We start from the raw sequence: 26,189 nt of genomic DNA, 5'->3' as shown, positions 1-26,189 counted from the left end.
GAGGTTAAAATGCGCGTGTGCATGCTAAGTTGCCTCAGTCGTGTCTGACTCTTTGTGACCCTATGGACTGGGCTCCTCTGTCCATGGGATTCTCTTAGGAGAGAGCGCTGGAGGGGGCTGCCGTGCCCTCCTCAGGGGATCTTCCAGCCCAGGGATCGAGCCCGAGTCTCTCCTGTCTCCTGCACTGGTAGGCGGTTTCTTTACCACTAGCACCACCTGCAAAAGACCCAGTTCTCCCAAACCCGAGTGGTTGATGCACCCCACAGTCCAGGGCCCCACCTGGACCTGGAGCTGCCAGTCGGAAGGAAGAGCAGTCCCCCCCTCAACCCGCGCCTTCGTCAGCTTCCAGGAGGGGTGGGCGGTCGGGAGGACTGGGCGCCCGCTGCTCTAGCAGCTGCCAGACAGGCCCCGGCTGGAAGCGGGACGGGCTCGCCCGCCAAAGCAGACTCAGCCTGGTCTCCACGCGTCTCGCAGAAAAGCGAAGGGGCCGTGCCAGGCTTGCAGCCACCTGAGCCCGCTCACCGCCAGCAGGGCCAGCCTCAGCCCGTCTCCAGGGGGCCCTGGGCAACTCCTCCAGTACCTCACGAGCATTCCCCTGGTATCCGGGCTGGCATTCCCTCCCTATTCGTACCTAGGCGGGACGCTCTCTGCCTGTTCAAGTAAGCAGACTGTGGTGTAGACTCTGCCCCAGAGACCCTCACTCATTTTGTCCCTCCAGGGATTTGTGATCCAATTTAATTGCCGTGTTTGGATCAATTAAACACCAGCATTGAGCTGTACTACTGATTCTACAAGGTCGTGACCGTATCAGGAAGCTAGGAGTCAATCTAAGAAGTCGTTGTCCCAAGCAAGCCTTGCAGAGCAAATCCAGGATGGCACTTGCGTCTTAATTGTTACCCTGTACCTGCGTGTCTGGCTTGGAGGGGAGCTGCTTGGGTTCTGGCTTTAACTGCCCCATTCAGCTGGGAGCTTCTTACCTCCCCACGTTTAGCAAATGTGAACAACGATGTGCGAGGCCCTGGGCCAGCCCTGGTGTCCAGGCTGGTAGGAGGACAGGTGAGCATGCACACACCTCCCCAGGGGCAAGGACTGCTCTGGCAGAAATGGCTCCAACCATTCATGAAGGAACCAGAAAGCTCCACCTCTTGGCCTTCACTGAGGCCTGAATATGAATGGTCCCTAATAAGAGACTCGGAGGAGGAAGCGCGTCATCTCCCTGGTGATTCTGCCCGGCCAGTTCCTGCATTTTCTTGCCACCCGCAGTCAGATACCAACGTCCAAACAGAGGCTGATACCCACTGGGCATGTGCTGTAAGCCCAGCCCTGTTGCAGGCACTTTACCTGAATTAACTCAGCTCATCCTCTTAAGAACCCTTTCCAGTTCAGTTCAGTTCAGTCGCTCAGTCGTGTCTGAGCTCAGTCCCATGGACTGCAGCACGCCAGGCCTCCCTGTCCATCACCAACTTCCAGAGTTTACTCAAACTCAGGTCCATTGAGTCAATGATGCCATCCAGCCATCTCATCCTCTGTCATTCCCTCCTCCTGCCCTCAATCTTTCCCACCATCAGAGTCTTTTCAAATGAGTCAGCTCTTTGCATCAGGTGGCCAAAGTATTGGAGTTTCAGCCTCAACATCAGTCGTTCCAATGAACACTCAGGACTGATCTCCTTTAGGATGGACTGGTTGGATCTCCTTGCAATCCAAGGGACTCTCAAGAGTCTTCTCCAGCACCGCAGAGGGGGCAACAGGAACAGAGAGCTTCAGCATGTATTCCTGGTTGCACAGCTAGAAGCACCAGGGCCAGGATTAGAAATCCAGCCAGCACCAGGCCCCTGCTCGCAGCTTGCTGCTGTCAGTCTGAGTGTCTGAGTGTCCACCATACAGGACTGCTGTTCTGGTTAAGCGAGTTAATGCAGAAGAAGCTTTGCATGGTCCTGAACATAGCAAACACCCAATGTCTGCATTATTATTTTCATTCTCTCCTCTTTCATTGAGTGCCCGGTTAGTGTACAATGTTCAGTAATGATGTGATTACACAGCGTGTAATTTATTTGGGTGGAAGAATTCATTTTCATAGTTTCATAAATGACTTCAGCCAGGAGTTTATTGAATCATTAAACGGTCGCAGGGGTAGCTTAAGTGTTTCCTCTGTTTCTCTGCATTTTATGGCACTTTCGTGCTACCGAAGGGCCTATGGATTGGGTGTTGGCAGACGCGTCAAGTGGGTCCTCTGTGAATTTTGAGCTGTGGAGGGGAAGTGAGCCCAGGGAGCCGGAGTGGGAGGCCCTCGGTCTACATGGTCAGGGCAGGGGAGGCAGAAAGGGCTCTCTGATGAGCTCTCGGTGCATCCGGACGTCGGGAGTTGGGCTTCCCAGGTGTCAGGATCAGTGCACGCAGAGACCTGAGATGGGAAACCCGCATTTTGGGAACAGCTGGAGTGAGGGTTTGGGGCCGGGGTGAAGAGAAGGAGAGGGAGGGGGATGTGAGGTGGGGACAGAGGGTCCCAGAGGGAGGCCATGGGGCAGGGCTCTGGGGTGGGTCTCCCCCGTGCCTCCATGGGCATCCCAAAGCATAGCTTCTCCAGGCAGGGGCTGGCCTCAGCCGTTCAGGTCCCCATGCCTGGGACAGAGGCGCGCAGTAGGCCCTCAGTCTGTTGATGCCTTTCTTGGGTAGGCTCTGTACTCGTGCGTGTGGTGGGGGCTGGGGCCACGGGAGGATGGGAGAGCACAGCTCTGAAGTCAGGCCGTGTTGAGCTCCGTCATCAGCTCACAGGGGAGCAGCCCAGGTCCTGATCTCTTCAGGGAGAAGCCCCACTTACTGATCTAGAAACAGAGAGGACACAGCTGCCCCCAAGGGCAAGGAGAGGGTCAGAGGCGCTTCCGCAATGCTGCAGCTCAGAGTCTGGATGAAAGAGCACTGCAAAAGGTGGCTCCCAGGACCGGGTCTCAGTAAACCTGGGTTCAGTTTGAAGCTTGAAACTTGGCTTGAGTGTAGCCCTTCCAAAGGAAAAGGAAGCTGAAATCTCCAGATCTGGGTCTGTTCATCGCCCAGAAAGAATCCCTGCTTGGTCAGAGACCCCAGGGTGGGCAGCGTCACGCCCCAGGAAACCCGAGTGGTACCTGCGGTTCTGGTGTATCTCTCTCACTTCTGCACGCAGCGTGCTGAACTGCCAAGGCCGATCCGTCCATCACTAAGGCCTCCAGACCTCCCGATACCCGAGTGTCCACCCTTGGCCCCACGCGCGGGGGTCCCTGGGAGTTACCGAAGTTGGTTCCTTGATCCAGCGGGAGGCGTCTGTATCAGCACAGTTGCACACAGAGCTTTCACTTTATTTTCATCTAGATTTTTTAAATGTTTTATCTTTTTTTTTGACAGGCAGTTTTGCTGCTGTTGTTATTTTTAGCGTTCATTAATTCACTGTAAATACAAATGAAGATACAGTACAATTAATTTCTTTGCTAATCAAAATATTTGATCAAATGAAGCAATTTTTCAATTCTTAGAAGTAATTACACTGTTCTTTAAAAGGAAGTGGAAGAATTCTTTACCGAGTATTTCTAATTAGGAGTTTTTGCTACCTGCTGTGTTCTTATTCTGTATGAAATTTCAGGATTTTTTTTTTTTTTACTCCTCCTCTAAGGAATCATGGGAAAAAACTGTTTAATTGTCTCCCTAAGTATTCAGAACAAAACTTAGTAGAAGAATCATGCAGTCTGATTAGCTTAATTATATCCTTCCTAAGACTTAAATCAATATACCGATGTGTTTCTAACCCGAGAGCTGGAGCAGGCCTTGCTGAACCATGTGGTCCCAGCCAGGTGAAGGCCACCTTGGACGCCCACAGGACGAGCGACATCAAGTCCTTTTGCTCGGTGACCATCAAGGAGCAGTGAGAGCCAAAAGGCCCCCTTGTCTTCTCTGTAGTCTGAGCTCAGTACCTTTTATTCCTCACTGGCCAGAAATTCAGAACCAAATCAGTCAGCGTCGCTGTGTAACAGAGAGCCCCAGCACCGCCAGGACTGTAAACACTTGTTCAGCTTTTGCGTGTGGGCTGGCTGGCCTGGGCTCAGTTCTGGTGGCCTCCCTGGGATGTCTCTGCTCCCTTAGAACAGAGTAAAGCAGGTGAGCTCCTCTCAAGACAGCACCACAGACACAGCGGGGCTTGCCGACCACGCAAAGTCTTCTTAATGCTTAGACCCCGTGGCTCTGGCTGACGTTCCCTTGGCCAAAGCAGTCGTATGGCTGAGCGCAAAGCTGTGGGATAGGGAACCATTCTCAGCTCTTCGGTGGGAGGAAACCCAGAGTCGCGTGGCAAAGGCTGTGGGGACGGGAGCTGAGGAAGCAGGCCTTGAGTGCCCCGTGCCTCCAGGAAGCATACACTCGCGTGTCTCCATCTCCAGCTGCACTGGATCTCTGGACAGTTCGCCCACCCTCCCTGCCGTGTTCTCGCTTCCCTGTTGTCTAGAGAAGTCGCTTAGGATACTATGTCATGGAAAATTGATAAGTCAGCCAAGACGTGGCTGGACATAATTTATTGACAGGGTACTTACTAGAAGGCTCTTTTCTAAAATCACTCCCTTAATAGAGCTATTGAAATGAGAGCGCAATGAACCCGAACATGAGCTAACAGAATTCCCGGGTCAGTGAGCCGTCCAGAGGACACCTGCCTGTGTCGCCGATTCTCGTCCTTGGCTACTTTCCCCAGCTTGTTTGAACTGGGGGGGCACAGGCTTCTCCCTTGGGGTTTCCCCATGCGTGCATGCTCAGTTGCTAAGCCATGTCCACCTCTTTTGCAGCCCCGTGGATTGCAGCCAGCCAGGCTCCTCTGTCCGTGGGATTTCCCAGGCAAGAATACTGGAGTGGGTGGCCACGCCCTCCTCCAGGGGACCTTCCTGTCCCAGGGACCAAACCCATAACCCCCTTCAAATATGAGTTCCCCACAGCAGAGCCAGAGCTGATTCCGGAACCAGTGGGGTGCTCCCTGTCTTCCCCCTGTCTCCTGGAGTGATTCTCGTGGGGAGTTCCCTCCGACTGGTGTGGCTGTCACGACACTACAGACGGAGAGCCTTGGCCCGGAGAAGTGAGGCGCCTGCATAAGGTCCGGCTGGAAGATGGGAGAGCAGGGCGGTACCCTGGCCATCCCGAATCTGAGCCCACGGCAGGCCCGAGGCCGCTGGCTAGAAGCCCAGGTTCTCCCCCGCCCCAGGGTGTGTGACCACATCTAGACCAGGCTCCTGCCCCGGGCAGGTTGGCTTAGCCTGCAGGCCAGAGCGGGCGCCAGGTACCTCTCCCTTCCGATGGCTTGAGACAGAGACCGCGGCAGCCAGGAGCCAGGACTCAAAGCCACGTCTGCCCCGCCTCCTGACTCAGGCCAAAATGTCTCTTAAAAAGCCGGCAGGAGCAGCGCGAAGGCCGCCCGTGCCGGCCGGCCATCGGGTGAAGCGCCGCGTGTGTCGTCCTGTTGAGATCTGAGGCTGCCCTTGGAGATGGTTCGGTTTTATCCCCGTGGGTAAAGGGAGGGCGGAGGGTGTGCGTCTTGCTCGAGGCCTCCGGAAAGAGCCGTGCGGAGCTCTGTTCAGCCCTGGCCGGCGCCAAAGCCCTCAGTTGACCGTGAGCTGTCCTCACCATCCACCCCGGCCCCTCCGCTGGACCAGCCCAGCCTCTGACCCCCTTTGGCTCGATCCAAATCAGCCAAAACTTGGATTCCTGGTGTGGCTTCCCTGACAGTGCTCCAGAGGCATGTGCGACCATCCCTTCTTCCTGTTCTGTGTCAGGCTCTGAGTGATGATGGCAAGTGCGGCCTGAGCCCCAGGGGGCAGGACAGGTTCTGGGGGGGGCCTGTAAGCTTCCCCCGATGGTCACCCAGCACTGTGTGCGCTTGGAGACACCCCAGTCTGAGCGGAAGGCGGCATCGGAGATGTCGGGGCTGTGGGGGGAGGGGAGGGGCTTTGAGCTGGGGCAGAAGAGGTGGCTCTGGGAATTCAGCACAGGTCTCCCTCTGACCCCCCAACTCAGGCCACCTCCCTCTGACCCCCCAATCCAGGCTGCCTCCCTCTGACCCCCCAATCCAGGCTGCCTCCCTCTGACCCCCCAATCCAGGCTGCCTCCCTCTGACCCCCCAATCCAGGCTGCCTCCCTCTGACCCCCAGTCCATGCCATCTCCCTCTGACCCCCCAATCCAGGCTGCCTCCTTCTGACCCCGCACTGGTTGGAGCTGCCTCTTGGGTGAGTCCAAGCAGTAGCCGGATTTAGAACCACTGGATTTCACTGTAAAGCTTGGTTTTTACTAAATGAGATACTTGGCTACATTTGAGTCCAAGAAAAGCTCCACAGACGCACGATGCTGTTAGCCGGTTCTTTGCTGACTGTGTGCTTCCTGTCTTGGCGCATTTTTCCTTTTATGTATTGTGCTACTGCTGCCGGGTAGTCACAAAGGGGACTGGAGTTTTCTTTTAAGTGCAGGTGGTCTGTATTTCTCTGTGATATCAAGAGACAAGTGTTTAGTAAAACAAGGATCTATACGAATACCCTTGAAAAAAATGTGAGAGGATTCCTTCCAAACATGGAAATCATCCTGTAATTGGGTCAAACAGTAGTGCATAAGATTCCACTATTTTTTTTTTCTCTCATTTGTAAAGTCACCGGAAGAGCCTTGCAAGCATCCAGTTGTCAGATGACGGGCTGCAGGAGGAGTGGGCCCACCGCTCCCGCTCCAGACAGTCGTGGGGACAGAAGCAGGCGCCCGACGCCCCATCCCTTCCCCAAGCTGTCTTGCAGCTGCGATCCCTATCCTGAGGAGGCCTTTTATGTAAAACGTAGTTGGTTTTGGAAAGTGACATTTGCATCTGAAGATAGTGGTGTCTTTTCTGATGAGGAGAAACATTGCTTCCAGTTATAGAAAAAGCCCTATTTTCCCCCATTCAGATAGAACGGTCACGTGACAAGTGCCAGGGACACAAAAGCGCCAGACCAAGAACCATCTGTCCCTCCCCGGCGTCTCCAGTCACCCGGAGCGCGGCTTTGCAGAAAAGCAAGGTGGGGACCAGAACATGGGCGCCTGACCGCCTCGAGCCCAGTGCCCCTGATGGGCAAGCCGGGAGGCCCTGCCCTCCCGAGGCTAGTGGGTGCCCCGGGTGGCACCGGGTGGGGAGGGCTGGGACCGCATGCCCAGGGCCCGGGGACCTTCTGGTCCCAGGCTGGTCCCGTGTGCACCAGGGCGATGGCCATGGTGCCGCTGGGGGCGGGGCCCCCGGTGACCTCTGTTTCAGTTTGTGCCCTGTTTGTAGTTTCCAAGTTTTCTGCCATGAACACACAATAATCACTTCTGCTGGCAGCCCAAGAATATTCTCCAACTGGCCGTGAAACCAGCTTTGGGACAAATCCGAGTCGCCCTCCCTCTCTGCGTCCTCAGCCTGGCCCCTGGTGTGGCTCTGGGGGCTTGGGGAAGAGAACTGGGGGGGGTGCAGGAGGCCAGCGCTGCTCCCCCGACCTTCCGGGGCCCAGGGACCTTCCGTTCCCAGCTTGCCGCATGAGGTTTGCGAGGATGTGTGCCTCCTTCACCTCTGGGCTCTGAGGTTTCCTCCTCAGGGAGCGATTCCCATCAGCTATGTCGAGAGTACACACCCCATCTCGTAATCTCTGCTTACCTGTGAAACTGGCTCTCCTCTCTCTCCCTGGCCCCAAGACCCTCCCCTGGCAGAGGCTATTTAAGGATCGTCTTTTACTTCCATCTCCCGCGCATCAGCAGAAGAGCCAGGCACGCAGCAGACACTCCCGGGGCGTCTGTGGATGGCCCGATGCAGCCGTCGTGGGCGTGCGTTGCATGTTCGTCCTTTCTGGGTGCATCACCCGTGTGTGGGTCACATGCCTGCCTCAGGTGCTTGGGCTGCCCCCGTTCCCGCCCCTCCCCCTGGGGCTCTGGGATTCAGTGTGACCCACGTGTCACTGTGATTTCCTGCCCAGGCAGAGATGGGCAGTCACACCGAGCAGGGCTCCTGGACCCCCGCCCCTCCTCTGCATTGCTTGCCACCGAGCCATCCCTGCCTCCTGACCTCCGGACCCCAGCCTGCGGGAGAGGGAGGCAGACTCGCAGCTCAGGAGCCCCAGTCATCTGCCCGCCTCTGCCCTGGCTTACTCCTCCTCCAGAGAACAAGTGTTAGTGCTGGGGTGTGTACACACGTGTGCGTGTGTGTGGTCATGTGGACCAATTTGCTGCACCCCTTCCCACTCTGCACACCACATTTTACCATACCGTTAAACTATTTCTTGAAGCCTTCCAAATAGCTGCATTGTAGAAATACTATGGTTTATTTAGCCGTTCTCCTGATCTAGACAATTTTGACCTCTAAAATGTTGCTAATTTTTTGTGAACTGTGTAAATAATACTGTGTGTGTGTTAGTCGCTTAGTCGTGTCCGACTCCTTGTGACCCCATGGACTGTAGCCCCCCAGGCTCCTCTGTCCATGGGATTCTCCAGGCAAGAATCCTGGAGTGGGTTGCCAATTCCTTTTCCAAACAGTACCGTAACGATCGTGATTTCATGAATTCATCTTGTTTACTTCCTTGTTTACTGCCTTGAGGAGAGTCTTCAAAGGGCAGGTGCCAGGTGGAAGTACAGGTACCCTCATGGCTCCGCCTACCTTATTCTACCTTCCCCAACGCTGATATTGTCACTCCAGAAATTTGTGTTTCTTAGAAGAAAAACAAACAGAATCTTGGTTTCATTTCCTTTTTTTTTTAAAGAGTGGTGATATTTTTTAAATAACTATTTCACTTGTGGCCGCACTGTGTCTTCATCGCGGCACGTGGGCTTTGCGTCAGCTGTGATCGGCAGGGGCTGCTCTTCAGCTGTGGTTGGGGGCTTCCTGTAGCAGTGGCTTCTTGTTGCAGAGCGCAGGCTTTGGACGCCAGCTCGGCACTTGTGGCACGTGGGCTTAGCTGCTCCACAGCCTGTGGGATGATCCCAGACCGCGGGGTGAACCTGTGTCCCCTGCCTTGGAAGGCAAGATTCTCAACCACTGGACCACCAGGGAAGCCTCTAGATCAGAGCTTTTTAACAGAAGACCTAGGGTGGCCGTGCAGAGCAGTCATTTGTTTGATTGGCTGTGTTGGTGACACTGCTTATCCATTCTGTCTCTGAACAAAGGTCAAGGCCCCACTGTGTGCCGGGTTCTTTAAAGCACTCGGGGACTCAGCAGTGAGCAAAAGACCGGAGCCCTGGCCTTGAAGTTTATTTTCTGGTGGGATGGAGAACAATTAGGGTAAATATAAGGGGGATCAGGGAGCGGAACGTGGGATGGAGAAGGAGAAGGGAACGGGCGCGGGAGTGAACGTGTCGTTCGGCTCAGGAGCCTGGTGTGAACCCTGAGGGGAGGGCAGGAACAGCAAGTGCCAGGGCCCTGAGGCAGGAACAAGCTTGTGTGTATGAAGCACAGCAGGCGGCTGGCACAGGGTGAGGTCAGAGGTCCCAGTGGGCGAGCCGGCGGCCCTTGTGATGCCCTGCCGGTTGCTCCAAGCAACGTGGGGAGCCACTGGAGAGCTGTGCATGACCTGGCCTGCACTTTACAGAGGTCGTCCTCAGGGGAAAGTGGTGCTGGCTTCTGATGATGGCTCGGCCCTCCCGCACCCCTCTGCCCAGAGAACAAGTGCTAACACGTACGTGCGTGTGATGCTCCTGCGTGTGTACTTTTAACAGATTGAGGGTGGAAGGAAGGGGGCTGTGATTTGTGGCAAGACGATGGTGGCCTGGACCAGGAGGTGAGGGTGGAGCAGTCAGCTTCCAGGTATGCACTGGGCGTGGGGCCACTGGGGTTTGGGGGAGGTTTGGATGATAGATGATAGACAGATTGCATGATGGACGCATCACAGAGGACTCCAGGCTGGGCCACTGGGCGTTTTCCATTTGCTGAGATGCAGGCCTCGGCAGGGGCGGGGGGAGGGGGATGGTATTTTGAAGCTGTTAACTCAAGAGGGAAGAGAGAATCCCTTTATGAAACTGAGATGTTCAGTTTTGCTTAGGAGGGCTGCCCTCACCCAAAGGTATCTTGGAGTCAACCAGAGCCACACTGCACCCTGCTGCTTTTTGTTTTTATTCCACTTATAAGTGATATCATATGGTAATTGCCTTTCTCTGTCTGCCTTACTTCACTCAGTGTGACAATATCTAGGTCCATCCCTGTTGCAACAAATGGCACTGTAAATGCCAGAACAATGTAAACGTTCCTTTTTATGGCTGAGCAATACTCCATCGCGATGGCAGCCCACTCCAGTGTTCTTGCCTGGAGAATCCCAGGGACGGGGGAGCCTAGTGGGCTGCGGTCTATGGGGTCGCACAGAGTCAGACACGACTGAGGCGACTTAGCTGCAGCAGCAGCAGCACCCCATCGCGTGTGTCCCACACCTCCTCCTTCCTGCTGCCTTTGTAGGTTTGCAACAATGGGCTTTGTGATGTCAGGGCTCAGTCACAGAAGAGACTTCTTCTCTCTCAAGAACAGCCTAAGTAGGTGTCCACTGTTCTGCTTGTATGTCCGGGGCCTTACTATTCTCATTCTGTTGTTCTGTTTATATCAAGTTTGTGATGTTTTGATATCTGGTGACTCAAAAACATCGTCACTAGCCTCTTCCAAAAATTTCATGGCAAATCTCACATATTTATGTCTCTATATTAAGTTTAATATCTATATCTAATGGGTCCCCCCTCAAATAGCCATTGTGATTTTTGCTAGAGTTTTATTTATTTATCATTTGAAAAAGGTTTTCTCTTTTGAAATGGAGTCTTCACATCGAGAAATATGGTATGTGTCTGTTTTTAGTTCAGTCTTGCTTTGATAACCTTCAGCAGAATGTGTCTGGCTTTCTTCATATAGGTCTCATGCCTTTCAGATGAAATCTATCCCGAAGTATTCAATAGCTTTGTCATTAATGTGAATTGCTTTTTTATGAGATAATTTCTAACTAGTTATATTTATTGTATAAGAAAGAAGGTATTGCGTTTTCTTCATTTTTTACTTTAATTCAGCCGCTGTCGTAATTGTGTTGAGATTTCCTAGTTGTACAATCATACCCAAGAGTAATGATAAATGTTGGTTTTCAGCATTTGCTTTCAGCTGTTTATTTCATCTTCTTGTCTTATTTCAAAGGCTAGACCCTCTAAAAATGTGACTAGCAGAACTGACAGTGAGCCTGCCTGTCTTGCTTGTAACTTTAATGGAAATGCGGCCTATTTCACCCGTGTAACACATTTACAGATAGTGTCTGATTAATACTCCTGTGTTTAAGATGTTCATTTTATTCCTGTACAGGATGTATGCTCTTTCTATTCTATGCCATTTTATCAGGAATGATGGCCAAATTGTGTTAGATGAACTTTGCCGTGCGTTGATATGTGACCTTTGCTAATTATAAGGAAGACTTCCTAATTCTTGGAGTAAACCCTAATTGATTTTGGTGTGCCCTTTTAAAATACAGCACTAAATATTCCTAAAAAATTTTGGCTCATATTTTTAAAGTGTTTTCTTGATTATATTTTTGTGTTAGGGTAATATACAATGAACTGGAATACTATATATCCCTTTTTGTATTCTGGAATAATTTGACTAATGTAAAAGTTATCTAGCTTCCCTGGTAGCTCAGCTGGGAAAGAATCCACCTGCAATGCAGGAGGCCCTGATTCAGTTCCTGGGCCAGGAAGATCCCTTTGAGAAGGGATAGGTTACCCACCCCAGTATTCATGGACTTCCCTGGTGGCTCAGATGGTAAAGAGTCTGCCTGCAATGCAGAGACTGGGTTGGGAAGATCCCCTGGAGGAGAGCATGGCAACCCACCCACTCCAGGGCCTGACATCTTTTTAGTGATAGATGGTAGCTCTTTTAACAGCTTTTTACACTTCTTTTTTGATTACCTGTCTATTCGTAATGTTACTTATGTTAAATTTAGTAATCTATATCTTGCTAGAAAATGATTAAATTTCCTCTGGAGTTTAAAGCATATTAACCTAAGATTGCCCATTTTACTTTATTAGAGTTCTTCCATATCTGTTGTTAAAACAGAAGAATTTCTGATTTTTTGTGTGTGTTAACACTTTCGAAGGGCATTCACACACCCCGTCTCATGGAAGCCTAGATTCCTCCCTGAAAAAAATGAGGAAACTGAGGAAAACTTGATTCAGTGGCGTGTGGATGTCACATGGCCAGTTAGGGCCAGAGTCAGAGGGGTCTCCACCTTCCCCTGTGCGACACGACACCCGTGTTCTTTCCAGTTATGTTCACCCATGGCACGTCCTCCTCAGGCCCCAAAGGTGTGACCAGCATAAGGATGGACTTTGAGCTTGAGTCTCCACCCAGCAAAGATCCCTCTACTCTCTGACCACTGACGCCCGTCATGGTGTTTAGGGAAAGGGCTTCATACTCAGACACAGGAGGCATGTTTTCAACTGTTCAAAAAAGTGTAAGATGCGTCTGTAGGATCACTATTTTTTTCTAGAATGAGAAATGAAAGGCGTTCATTCACTTTGCAGATGGCTCCCAATGGACGTATTTGAAAGCATCTGTCAACCTTTGGGTGGTCAAGGATGTAGTGGGCTGTGGTTTGAGTGTAAGGGTGTATAGCCACGCTTTTGAAGGTGTTGTCAACAGCATCCCATGTTTGATACACTTTCGTAGAGGAACGTTCTGCTCTGTCCTGCAGGAAAGTAGCATATAATACCCATACTCCTGTGGAACTGCTGAACTTGAGTCATGACCAAGTTTTCACATAGGTTGTGGGGATTGGATGCGATCATCCAGCCGGTGCTGGTGCTTTGAAAGAACCAGCCTTCTAGCCACCAGTCACTAATGGTTTTGGCTGGAGAAGCCCAGAGGATCTGAGAATCCACCCTGGTTTGGGGACAGCCTTCATGCCTTGTTACCCCTGGGTTCTCATGGAGCCCAGCCCCCGCCTGCCACCCCAGGGCCCCACCCCTTCCACATACTCCCAGAGCCCACCTGCTGATGTGGTGACCACAGGTCTAGCCTCTGGGGCCTTTTCTTAGTGGCAGAAAATAGATGCTGCGGGCCTCGCCCTTCCAACTACCCTTGCAGGAGGCTCAGGACTCAGTCGCCGCCCCCCCCACCCAGCCCCAGCATCTCCCTTCCAACTCCAGTCTCCTCGGTGCCCAGGGTAGACACAGAAGCCCTTGTCATTTCCAGGGCCGTTGAGAATCAATCAGTAACTGAACTCACTGCTCTTCCTGTGGTCTCTCTGTCCACCACACTGATCATCAGCAGATACTGAACGTGGGCTGCAGGCCTCCACAGGCCCCTCTGGCTCACCTGGCCACATGCTTGTTGCCAGCCCATCAGCCTGCCATCCAGTAAGAAGATCCTCTCTTTCCTCCTGGGTCGCTCCTCCCTGCAGAAAGCTGCCCTGTGCCCAGACTGGTCCTATCCCTCCTCAGGGCTCCCCAGCACCATGGACAGCGTCCCCAGGCCCTGTGAGCACCTCCCAGGGGTGCAAAATGAGATCTCGGCAAGCAGGCCAGCTCCGTGGTCCCTGCAGCTCCAAACGCAAGACTCTGTACTCACCAGGATTAAATCCCTGTGGGCCTCAAAGTCTCAGACTTAAAGGACACTTAACCAACAGTGGAGCAGCAGCATAATATGGTAGCAGTCAACAAAAAGAAACACCATTCGCAGGACTTCCCTAGTGGTCCAGTGGCTAAGACTCCACTCTCCCAAAGCAAGGGGCCTGGGTTCCATCCCTGGTGAGGGAACTAGATCCCACACGCTGCAACCAAGAGTTTGCATGCCACAACTAAGACCCGGCACGGCCAAACAAATAAATTAGCAATGCCATTCACATCACAGCTGTCATGAGCATAAATCAACCCGTACTGAGGGCTGGAAATGAAAGCAGTCTGGATCCGCATCCCTACTGATTCCCTTACCACCCAGAGCAGACATCCACTGTGTGTGTGTTCAGCAAACCAGAGGACAGGCCAAGTGAGTGAATGGCTGGGGGTAAGAGGGGTGCCCTCCTCAGGCCCAGCCCTGGCCCTGCCCTGCGGGCTCAGTTGCTTTGTTCCCTGCTCTGTGGCTGGTCAGCCCAGGCTCCCGCTTTCCAGGCAGATCTTCACCTGCAGTCAGGCCTCTGGGTCTCTCTGACTCTCCTGGCTCAAGTTCCTCATGAAGCTTGCCTCCTGGGCTCCACCCTTGCCTGAGGTGCCCAGAGCTAAGGCAATTCATTATTCACTAAAGGGATCAATTTTCTGTTCTGTTTTGCCCAGACCGCTGTGGAGTGGGCTGAGAAGATGCCCAGAGGTCCACGGCCCTTATCGCCCAAGGAAATGGCAAACCAGGAGTTGCTGGCTCGCCTGCACAAGGCTGTGACCTCCCACTACCACGCCATCGCCCAGGAGTTCGAGAATTTTGACACCATGAAGACGAACACCACCTCCAGGGACGAGTTCCGGTCCATCTGTACTCGCCATGTCCAGGTTCTGACGGACGAGCAAGTAAGGATTGTATTCTGTTCAGCCTCCTATGCAGTGTTGTTATCAGCGTCAGGCCAGTTGTTTCCCAGAGTATAGAGAGTTTAAGGTTTTTCTCTATTTTTTAAATATGAGAAGGGTTTGTTTTGGGGTTTTTTGGCAGGTGGGGAGAGAGGAGGTTACTGTTGTTGTTTTGAATCTTACTAAAGAGACACAGGAGCCTTCTGTTCCTGTAACAGGTATGGAATCCACCATCTCAATTAGAATGCAAGTCATGTCACCTTTATTTTTAAAATCAAATTAAACTCGGCTCCAGCTCCCATTACCCCTTACCCCTTCCCTGGATCATCCCGGGCCCCAACTGATCCAGAGAGACGGCCGGTTTCTCTCCACACTTGAGCCGGGGTGGGGGTTGGAGATGGAGGTGAGGCTGGACAGAGCGGGTGCTCAGCACGTCCCACGGGTGGACCATGTCCACGTCCCCCACCCAGACCCCAACATCCCAGGGGCTGAGCAGCCAATAGCACAGAGCACCAATGATCCGAACACACGCGTGGCCGTCCCTTTCCCCCAAGAAAACGGACTGCCGCCAGCCCGCTCCTGCGCGCAGACAAACCGAGGCCCTGTCCATTCCCAGAGAATAATTCAGACGAAAAAGGAAATCCAGAACACTCACAAACGCAACCCAGCCTCCCCTCTTCCTCCCGGTTCCTCTCCGACCTAGCCCAGGCGCTTCCTACAGCTCCCCGTGTGGGAATGTCATTCTGTCCCACCCACGTCCCGACCCCAGAGCTGGGAGAGACTCCACCCCAACCTCAAGACTCCTAGTCTCAGAGGTTTAGGGTGAGGACTGAAAATAACCTTGAGCGATCGTCACACCCACCCTCCAGCCCTAGTCAGGCCGCTGAACTCACTACCCTAAAGAACGAGTTTGTTAAAGATGTTACTAATACGAACATCAGATTTCACTTTCCCAAAATGCCAGCTTTTCTTAGGCATTGTGATCACTTTTTTGCTAAGAAACGTTAAGCGCTCTTTCCAAAGAATTCTGTCCCAAAGAACAACCACACCAAGTGAAGCTGTTTGAAATGCATCTCTCCACTGCTACCAATGGATGGAAGCCTTTCAAATTAATACAGTTGCATTTATTATTCTATGGAGCCAACTAATAAAGGTTTTGCTAATAAAGGTTTTGCTAATAAAGATTTTTCATTCCATCTAAATGAGTAAAATTTTACTCTAATTATAGATGTAAATTAATGACATGCTGGCGTATCTGGCATTCTCAACAGAGAATTTGATTTTAATGGTCTACGAAGAAAAAGCTTCACCATCCGCAGCACAGACACCCCCACCCCCCACCCCATATCCCCCGCCACACAATCAAGCACTTACTTTTAAACGCTGCCTTCTAAAAATACACGGACATATCTCAGAGACAGACTGCACCATCGAAAGCGTCAAAGTCTGGCATAAGTACCACGGTTTAAGTTGGGTGATGATTAGCAGAAACTGTGCTATACTGGGGAAGACTGCTTCTGCATACAGGCTGGTAAACAGAAAGCAAAAGCCCCCGAGATCCATATGTTTTCTCCTCGCGTGAGCTGCTTCGCCAACAACCTTCTCAGGTGGATGGTCCTGAGTCTGGCAGAGTTAAGACACAGAAGTTATGTGCACACTGGACTGGACACGTCTAGACCCTTCAGCCCAGCATGGGGACGAGTCCACCAGAGACACTGGGACAGGTCCGGCCAGGTTCAACAGCCTGCTGGTACAGATTCTAGGACTTAGTTTATCTACGTTATAAACTTATCTCTAAAAGATCCAGTCATCGTGAATCCGAGGGGCCAGCTTTCTTGACTTAACAGAGCTCCCTAAATCGAAAAGTGCCCCATCTCTGGAAAACTTTTGGCACAATTAACCTTTCAGGAAAGGAAAGTGGCTTTCAGAGCAGGTGAAGTTGGACATTGAAGGTCTTCATGGCTCTGCATAAAGCATGTTATAAAAGGCCATAGAACTGTGTCCACTTGGATCTGGCTGAAGGAGACAGGGGCCCCACGGGGAGAGCCTATCCCAATGAGGCAATTTAGACCAGCCCACGCTGACTGCCTAAAGACTGTGACTACGCAGCTGCATTAGGGAGAGGAACTCAAACACTTCTGAACATTCCGGATGTGATGCTTCTAAAGCAGACACCTCTAGGAAGTGAGAGAAATGCAGGCAGGCTTGGATTTCAACCCTGCTTCTGCACTCGTCCAGCTGTGTGACCTTGGAGCACTCAGCCTCTCTGAGCTTTGGTGTCCTTCTGTAGGAGATGGGACAGTGCTCCCCAGGCTGGTCCAGGTGCCCTCCACCCAGGCTGCAGTTCTGCCTTCTCCATCTTTGACCCCTGCTCTCTCTGCCTGCCCCCGGCCCCGCCCCCTCGTATCTATCTGGTCAAGTGAGTTCTTGACCACGCCTTTCCCTGCTGGAGCTGACCACGCCCAGCTTTGCCCTACCCACCTCCCCCACCCAGCTCTCCATCATCGCCCCTTGGCACACTCTTGCGTGTCCTTGCACACAGCGCTGTCTGTCTTGGCTGCACAGTGAGTGCCCAGAGGCAGCAGACACCCTCTCCTTCACTGATGAGTGGACTTCTGGTCCTCTGAGCAGAGTTCTGACATCAGGTCCTGGGGAACCAAGGAGGGCCTGCTCCCTGCCTCCCTTGAGGCTGCATCCCAGGAGGGTAGAGAGAGATTAAATGCCTGTGGGCACATCATTTCTGTGATCCCACACCACTCTCTGCTGTAAAGGGAGGTGCGGCATGCTAGAACAGAGCTAGGGGCTGGTCTGGACCCAAGGGGTCAGGGTGCGTTCCTTGAGGACACAGTGCTGGCATGTGGGCCCAGGAGACACACCCTGCTCACGGGGTCTTTGTTCCTTGAGGGGCAGATGGACAGTATACAAAATATGTTAAGATACGTGTATGTTGGATGGCCATAGAAGCAAAAAATAAAAACCAGGAAAGAGGGCAGTGCTGGGGAATTGTAGGGAGGGGTGGGGGCAATACATTGTGAGGGCGGCAGTCAGGGGAGGCCCCTGAGAAGGAGACATCTGATTAAAGACCAGGCCAGGTGAATGGCTGGGAGCAGACGAGGTCGGATCATGGATGTGTTTCGGAGCTGGAAGTAACAGGATTTCCTCAGCGAATCTGAGTGTGAGAGAAAGACAAGGGTCAGAGGATAAGGAGGCCGAAGGAGCCAGGGATGGGGTGCTGCGGGGTGGGGCGGGCAGGCGACAGGGTAGGGGGTGTTGGGTGCCTCACTGATCTGGTGTCCACAGCCACTCACCTTTGGTCCCACTTCCACTTCCTGTCCACTTCCCCTTTTGCTCAGCCGCATCTTTACTTGCCCTTTCAGGGACAAGTAAGCCAGAGAGCTTCTCTATTTCATGCTCATCCTCAAAAGATAGTTTGGCTGGGGATAGAATTCTAAACCCAAGTGTTCTCCCCCTGACGCTTTAAAGCGATCTCTTCGCTGCCTTCCAGCATCTCTCTGTGCGGGTGAGACATCTGCTAATTATCACATGCTTTCTCCAGGGCCCAGATCCCAGTGAGGAAGAAAGGCAGGGGCTGCCAGTGCCAGCTGCCTTTTGCCAGAGGCCCTGCACGGAGAGACTGGGGGTGAGGTGTGAGGAGACGGGAGCCAGGTGGGCGGCTGTGATAGGCCCTAAATGCTCCACACACAGCTCGCCCAGGCGGCTCAACCCTGGGCATGGCCCCCACTTGCCAGGTGGTCCCGAAGCCGCCTTGGCTGGTCCTAGAGACTGGGCTCCTCCTCTGTTGGCCTCCAGGCCTCTATCCTGAGTGACCGTGGAAATCCGGTGCCCACTGTTGGCACAGGCTAGCCATGGCTCTTCCCAGCTGCCTCTGTTTCCACGTCAGGCGGTGGGCGATGGCCTCATTCTAACTGCCCGTCTCACACGGGGGCATCTCGTCCCTGTTCCCGGGAGAGTCCCACCCACCACCTGCATCCCACCAGGCCTCCAGTGCCACGCTGCTCTTCTCTGTCTCTCTTTAATCCCATTGCTCTGCTGTGTTTGAACGTAACCGTGCATTTTAAAAAACAGTTTCCACCTCTTGGCCGAAATTCTCCATCTGTTCATGCGTGTTGTACAGCTTTTCTGTTACATCCGTGGACACATTAGTTCATGGATCTAACGTGTTGTTTTAATCTTATTAGTTTAATGTTTTAACGTCCTTGTCTGATAATCCCCACACTGGGGGTTATCTCTGAGTCTTACCTGTTGACGGCTATATCTCTTGGCAATGGGTCAGTTTTCCTTTTGTTTGTGTGTAGAACTTTAAAAAAAAAAAAAAAGCTGAATTACAGACAGCATGTGCAGGAGAATGGTAGACTGTGGTGGAATGCTGTTTATGGCTGGAAGAGGCTCACCTCTCTGCTGCCAGGCTGTGAGTGTCGGGGTTTGTTGCGTCAGTCTGGTGGGTGATCGAGCCTCATTTGAATTGTGTTACTGCTACCCTCACCCCTTGTGTGCTCGGGGGGCAGATCCCTCCAGCAGAAGGAGCCCCCTGGGCTTGAGTGGACGTGCTTTGCCTCCCTCAGCGGCTTCGCTTCCCAGGAGAGGGTGTCTGGAGAAGCGGGTGGTGTCTCACGTCTGTCCTCCACCAGTAGCTTGACGTGGCCCCTTCAGGAGCAGCAGCAAAGGCCACAGAAGGAGGGCTTGTGAGCTTGATCATTCCCTGTGCCCGAGACTCCCAGCCTGAGCGCCAGCCCCCGTTTGGCCTTCAGGAATTTGCTAACATCTCAGCTGATTTCTTCCCACACTCCCACTTCCTCCTGAGCCCCACTGGGCATGAGAGCTGGGGTGTCAGGACCTCCTTGGAGCCTTGGGGCTTGATGGAATTCAGTCCTCTTGGCTCCTGCAACCTCAGCTCACAGACAGGCTCGAGAAGGGTTCTGAATCTGTAGGTATTTGGCTTTTTTCTTGCTGGTAAAATGGAGTGGCATTCCCTTGCCGCTTGCTGCCTCACGAGCAGAAGCAGGACCGAGGTCCTGAGTCCTTCGTGTTTAGTAGGCCGCTGACTGCTCCTCTGCATTCCCAGGGGCCTTTCAGCAGGCCCCTTGCTCCGCCACTTGACGTGGAAACTCACTTGCTTTTCAGCTGATTCACAAACCACAAGAATTCTGCCCAGGTTTCACGTCCAGCTCACAAGCCTGTAATTCTCCAGAATCCACTTTTGGGGTGCCCATTCCCAGTCCTCTCGAGGTCTCGCCTGTCCCCGCAGCACCCCACCCCCAGCCGCCATCCTGAGCTGCATCCCTGGCTCCACCAGTGTCCTGGGGCGTAACCTGTCAGGACTGGAGAGCCACGTGTGGCCTCCCATCCTTTCCCGGCCCACCCAGGCCCCTGTTATCCTGTTGCGGTGTAGTCACTAACCTATGTCCTACTCTTTTGCAACCTCATGGACTATAGTAGCCCACCAGGCTCTTCTGTCCATGGGATTTCCCAGGCAAGGATGTTGGAGTGGCTTGCCATTCCCTTCTCCAGGGGAATCTTCTTGACCCAGGGATTGAACCCGTGTCTCCTGCATTGGCGGGTGGATTCTTTGCCACTGAGCCACCAGGGGAGCCCCTGAGTCATCCTAGGGATGTGTATTCTTCCCGTTGAGACCCCTTCAGTTACAAGAAGATGAGAATAGGGTTTGTGTGGTCCTGCATTGACCTCATTGCCTCACAGGATTTCATCAGGAAGGTGGTGGGCCCTGCCTCGTGTGCCTGAGAAAAACCCCTTTTGTTGTCCTGGGCTGTTTTGTAAATATCTTCACATCTGTGCTTCAGCTTCTTGCCACATCCCACCCTTTGTCTCTGTCCTCGTAGCATGACCTTCTTCCTGCCCGCCTTCCAAGTCTTGCCAAGATAGGAGGGCATGAGAGCCCACCGGCAGCCCGCCCTCCTCTTCAGCTGCATCTCTCTTCCATAAAGCCCTTCCTGATGGGTGCACTCAGAACATGGTTGAGCGCCCTGTCCCCTGTCCCTCTTCATTTCTAAAGGGTCTTCCCGTCCGATCAGTTTTATCATGTGAGTCTTTGGGGATCTTCAGCCATTAACAAACATGCATTGAGACCCCAGAGAGTGTCAACCCCTTTGCAAGACAGTTGGCATTTAAAGATGACTTTCAGAGGCCCATCCAAGGGAGTCTCTCGGCCAGGTGAGGTGTCACCTACAGGGGTGGCTTCCTCAGGATGCAGGTAGGAAGAGAAGAGCATCCGGTTTCCTTGGTGGTCCATGGGAACTTTCCTGGAGGAGACCTTGGTGCCGGTGAGGTCTGTCTGAGCCTCTGTGGCCACTTTCTCAAGGACCCTCACTTCCACTCCATGAGGTAGGTTTCCCTCATTGATCAAAATGAAAGCAACATGCAACTCTGGATGTGATAAATGACACTGAACTACACACACACACACACACACACACACATACCACACACACATGAAGTTGTTACATAAGATGTAACCTGGGAGGGAAGTTCGGCGGAGGATCCCGGGGACCTCTCTGTATCATCATTGGAACATCCTGCAAACCTGTAATTATTTCAAAATTAAAAGCTTAGCACAGAAAGCTTAGACAAGAAGATTGTCCCAAACTAAACCGTTTCTCCTTCTCAGGGCCTGGAACGTTCTCCTACTCTTCCTCAGCCCTCACTACGTCTTGTCCAGACTTTCAAGCAGCGGCGGACATGGTCCCTTTTAATTTGCCCCTGGAGCAAACCCCAGTGGAGCAGGCAAGCCGAGTGGCTTTCTGACCAAGTCGAGGCACAGGGCAGGAAAGTTCCTCCATGGCCTCAGGGTCGGAGATGCGGGCTGGAGGCTGGGCCTTAGCGGCTGTTAAAAAAACAAACGGAAGTTAAATCACCATTCTTCTCAGCTCCCTGAAATCCCTCGAGCCACCTAGAGTGGCTCCTGTGGCACTGAGTCGTTTGGTGATGTCCCGGCAACATGGGGCCCTCACTCAGCCCGGTGACGGCAGCCGCGCTGACACCAAGGCCATAAGCTGCTCCCCGTCCTCCAGACGCCTCTCTTCTCATCTTCTGAGAGGGCACTGTTTGCCCTGAGGGTGGCTTACGCTGCACAGCGGCCCCGGGCTGTTCGCAGTGCTCTGGGGCTGTTCTGCAGGAGGGAGCCTCGCCGGGCTCCCCGGGGACCCAGAAGGCTGGGGTTTGATTTGCGTTTTCCCCTAGAACATTCTTCCGTCTTGCAGCTCAGTCTCTGTGACTAATGGCAAGATTTAATGGCCTTAAAGTGCTCGCTAAGGGCCCAATTCAATTAAAAAATGTCCCGCAGAAGCCATGGATAATCCGTGCCCCCACCCCCCCAGCCAACCCTGCTTTTCCAGGAAGCTGGGGCTGGCCGGCCGGGTGTTTTCCATTTTTCAGTTTTTGTTTAACTTGACGTGAGCCCGGGACCCACTGAAGGAGCACATTGCCTTCGCTGGCTTCTGGCCCCCTTGCCTAGGGTGTGCGCTGACCCAAGGGTGACCTCTGCTTCTTTGCCAGTTTGACAGGCTCTGGGAAGAGATGCCCGTCAACTGCAAGGGGAGGCTGAAGTACCTGGACTTCCTGAGCAGCTTCAACGTGGACAAGCCGGCCACGCCGCCAGCCACAGGCGACTCAGCCAAGGCGCAGAGAGGGAGCAGCGTCCCCGAGGTCTCGGACCGGGGCCGGTCCGCAGGGTCGTCGCCCACTCGTGACCCGAAAGCGGGGTCCAAGTCACGGAGTCACCCCTGTGTGAGTCCCTTCCCGTCTCTCGGCATCTCACTGGGTCCACGTTTTCCCCAGGCCAGGAACTTCATGTCCCCAAGGGTTCTGGTGACAGAGAAAGTGTCTTAGAAGGAGCCCCCGGGCCCGGGGGCGGATTCTGGAGAGGAGCCACTGGTGGGTCCTCTCAGTCACCTGCCTTGGAGGGGAAGGAGGTGTGGGCATCGGGGGCAGAAGAGACAGAGGGGAATTGGGGGCCAGGGGGCAGGACCCGGGGGAGGGGGCAGGTCAGCCATTGTCAAGGGCGTTGTCACCCAGGAACACAGATGCCCCCAGGGTGGACAGATCTGCCGAGGGCCACGTACCGAGAGGTAAGGGGTATTAATGCCCATTTTACGGTTGAAGATCCAAGACTCTTAAGAGGGACCTGTGTGGGCTCAGGGTCCCTTGTTAGCACAGAGAGACCTGTCGGCAAACCCAGGCTGTCTGACCATACAGCCCTGGTCCTGGGCCAAGCCCCCCAGCCCGGGATGAAAGGAGGGGCTCAGTCTCGCAGAAGGTCTCCCTTCCTCTGTAAGAAGCATGACAGGGTCTCTGGGGGGGCGGGGGTGGTGTTTGAGGGGATGGCAACCAGGCATGTGAGCAGAGGTCACCACCTCCATGCTTCATGCGGGGTGAGCCATCCAAGACGGAGCTGGCTGTTCATTCATTCTGTCAACACGTGTCTACTGCGCACCTACTGTGTGCCGAGAATGAACACTGGCCCCTGCACTTGTGGAGTTTATGATCTCATAGGGGACAATGGGCAAGCCAGTGAACCTGCAAGTGGAGTGTTTAGCGTGTTACAGATGGTGAGTGGATCAGAGTCAAGGGGGTCAGAGCACCCCAAGGACATCCACATCCCAGTCCCCAAAACCTGTGATGTGTACCTTACCTGCCGAGGGGGGAGTCAAGGTTGCAGATGGAGTTAGAGCTAATGAGATTGTCCCCGAGGGTCCAGGGGGCCCAACTGACTGTATCTAGTCAATGGGGACACAGAGGCACATGGGACATGCAGGAGAAAGACCCACCCACCATTGCCTGGTGGCTCAGATGACAAAGAATCTGTCTGCAACACAGGAGACTTGGGTCCAATCAGGGGTTGGGAAGATCCACTGGAGAAGGACATGGCAACCCACTCCAGTATTCTTGCCTGGAGAATCCCATGGACAGAGGAGCCTGGCGGGCTACAGTCCATAGGATCGCAAAGAGTCGGACATGACTGAGCGACTCACACACACACACACCTATCGTTGCAGCTTTGAAGGTGGAGGACAAATGGGGCCTTGAACCAAGGAATGTGGGGGCCTCTAGAAGCCAGGAACGGAAAGGCTATATTTGCACCCAAAACTGTTCTGGTTAAAACGGCAACATCAGCACTTTGGTTTTGTCTTTCATTCTGCTTCTGAAATAACACTGCCTATGAATTGTGCACCTCAAGACCCGGGTCACATCTGTCGGTTTCTCCTATGACATCCCTCTAGAATCTCCAGGTACAAGACCGTTTTCTTTCTTGCTAGACCCCCTCGAGCGTGAGCGGGACCCCGCCCCTGCAGAACTGCGAGCCCATCGAGACCAAGCTTCGCAAGAAGGTCCAGGGCTGCTGGCGAGAGCTGCTACGCGAGTGCAAGGAGAGGGACCCCAACAGGCAGGGCGAGATCCCCGGCCCCGAGTTCCTGGGTGCGTCCCACTCCATCCCCCCAGGGCACTTGGGCCCACCTCCCGGCCCAGGTCCCCTCCTCCCAGTGGAGCCCAGGCAACCTGCGGGAGCATCTGGGGGACAAGGGCTCCTGATGCCTCCACCCTCACCGGGCAGGTCCACACCCACTGGATCAAGTCAGCACACGTGACTCTCGGGGCTAGAACCTGCAGGCTGGTTGCGGTCTCTGGGCAGAATATAAACAGGGACGGGTTTTGAGAGCCCAGGAAGGTGGCCCGGGGGCCGGGGGCAGCCGAGGACACAGCTCGGCGCTGCTGGTTCGATGTTTGCCATGTATCACTTTGGTAAACTTCAAATGGGCTTCCCTGGTGGCTCAGAGGGTAAAGAATCCACTTGCATTGCAGGAGATGCAGGTTCGGTCCCTGGGTCAGGAAGACCCCTGGAGAAGGGGATGGCTACCCACTCCTATATTCTTGCCTGGAGAATCCCATGGACCAGAGGAGCCTGGTGCGGGCTACAGTCCATGGGATCGCAAAGAATCAGACACGACTGAGCGACTCATAATTACTTGCTTACTTATCACTTTGGTAAACTTCAAATATTTATAAAAATTGGTTGGATTTACGCTCCCTCTAATTGATGCATACTGTTGATGCAACGAAAACCCAGAGCAACCAAAAATAATTAATTATAAAGAAAGAAAGCCAGACACAGATCCTCAAAGTGCACGATGGTTGTCTCTTCAGGGAGGTCCTGGTGTTCCAGAATGGAACTTTAAGATCATCATTAGAATGAAAACCCCAAATGCACAATGTGGTGTAGCCTAGCACAGGGTCGGACATGACTGAAGTGACGCAGCAGCAGCAGCAGCAGCAGCAGCAGCAGGAGCAGCAGCAGACCCCTGAGAGCGTATCTCTGAAGCCCAGTTGAAAACCCTTGCGCAGAGGGCCAAGTCTGAATTGCTGACCCCAGGGGAGCCCCTGCCAGGCCCACACCCCAGCACATGGAACCTTCCCTCCTCCGAATTGCTGACCCCAGGGGAGCCCCTGCCAGGCCCACACCCCAGCACATGGAACCTTCCCTCCTCCCCACCTGCCCGGTCCTGCCCGACTCCTGTGCGGCGGGAACCCCACTCCACGCTCTCGCTGCCTGCGGTCATGGCCCCCACAGTGCTGTGTTCCTACTGCTGTGACTGCAGCAACAGAGACCAGGCCAAGCTGGGCCAGCAGGCTAAGCCAGGACAGAGGGAGCCCAGCAGGATGCGGGGTCCCCTCCGTCCTGGCCACACTTACCCTGTCACCTGCCTATGTGTTTCCACATCCGTCCAGCCAGCAGCCGTAAGCCTGTGAAGCAAGGAGCCGGCTGGGGCGTCTCAGCAAGTGATGAGTGATGAGTGAGTGAGTGAGTGAAAGCTGTGATTGAACCAAGAGGGAGCTGCCCGCCATCAAGTGAACTGATGTGCTTGCCTTCAGCTATCGTGGAGAAATTCCACCTGGACATCACCAGGGACGAGTGCCAGCAGCTCCTCGTCAAGTACGACTTGAAGAACAACGGGAAGTTCGCTTACTGCAGCTTCATGCAGAGCTGCGTCCTCCTGTTAAAAGCAAAGGAGACCTCACTGATGCAGAGAATGAAAATCCAGAATGCGAATAAAATGGTATGTGGATCACCCGGAGGACGGGGGTGGGGCCGGGCTAGCTGGGTTTCTTTCTTTTTTCTCAGCTCCTCCTAAACTCTGTCGTTTCACTTCATGCAAGCGGTGCATGTATGAACCTTTACAAACCTGTAAAGGTCTGGAGACCCCAGGCTGGGAACCAGTAGCCAGGATCCAAGGCTCGCAAGCCGGTTGAGTGGCACCTGCCCAAGGGGACCTCTGTGGGTTGACAGAGGAAACAGTCGGTGGCTCACAGGACCGCCGGGAGCAGATTTAGGTCACTTAACTGGAGGCACAGGTCGGGGGGGGGGGGCGGCCACAGTGAAGGGAAACACCTGTGCCTTACATGTAACTGCTTGCTCGCCCTTCATCAAGCGTCTGAGACGGCAGACCTTGCTCAGAGACGCGTGATCTTTCTTGCATAAGCTGCACCCACGATGAGTTGTCTGCAGTCCTGTTGTTGCCTCTTTGAAGAGGAATGAGACCCTAAAGATGCTTAAATCTTGCAACTGGAGGGCCCCTGGATTTTTACCCTTTTTCTGTCATTTGTAACTGTATGATTCTCACCCACACCCAGGTCAACCACACTGTTAAGGACACGCCTTTCTCAAGTCTTTCCA

At 53.5% G+C, this 26,189-nt stretch overlaps 1 protein-coding gene across 1 annotated transcript in view; it reads left to right on the top strand.

The window, feature by feature from the left end:
* EFCAB6 (EF-hand calcium binding domain 6) overlaps nucleotides 1-26,189 on the top strand; it is a 268,456-nt gene that overhangs the window by 226,916 nt on the left and 15,351 nt on the right. The window contains exons 27-30 of the mRNA XM_069581729.1: nucleotides 14,261-14,488; nucleotides 22,016-22,246; nucleotides 23,776-23,935; nucleotides 25,388-25,572. Coding sequence (XP_069437830.1) covers nucleotides 14,261-14,488; nucleotides 22,016-22,246; nucleotides 23,776-23,935; nucleotides 25,388-25,572 — 804 coding nt within the window. The remainder of the gene's footprint in view (nucleotides 1-14,260; nucleotides 14,489-22,015; nucleotides 22,247-23,775; nucleotides 23,936-25,387; nucleotides 25,573-26,189) is intronic.

The sequence above is a fragment of the Ovis canadensis genome, chromosome 3 (assembly GCF_042477335.2).
Source record: "Ovis canadensis isolate MfBH-ARS-UI-01 breed Bighorn chromosome 3, ARS-UI_OviCan_v2, whole genome shotgun sequence".
Lineage (NCBI taxonomy): Eukaryota > Metazoa > Chordata > Mammalia > Artiodactyla > Bovidae > Ovis > Ovis canadensis.
This window is presented reverse-complemented; position numbering and strand designations above follow the sequence as displayed.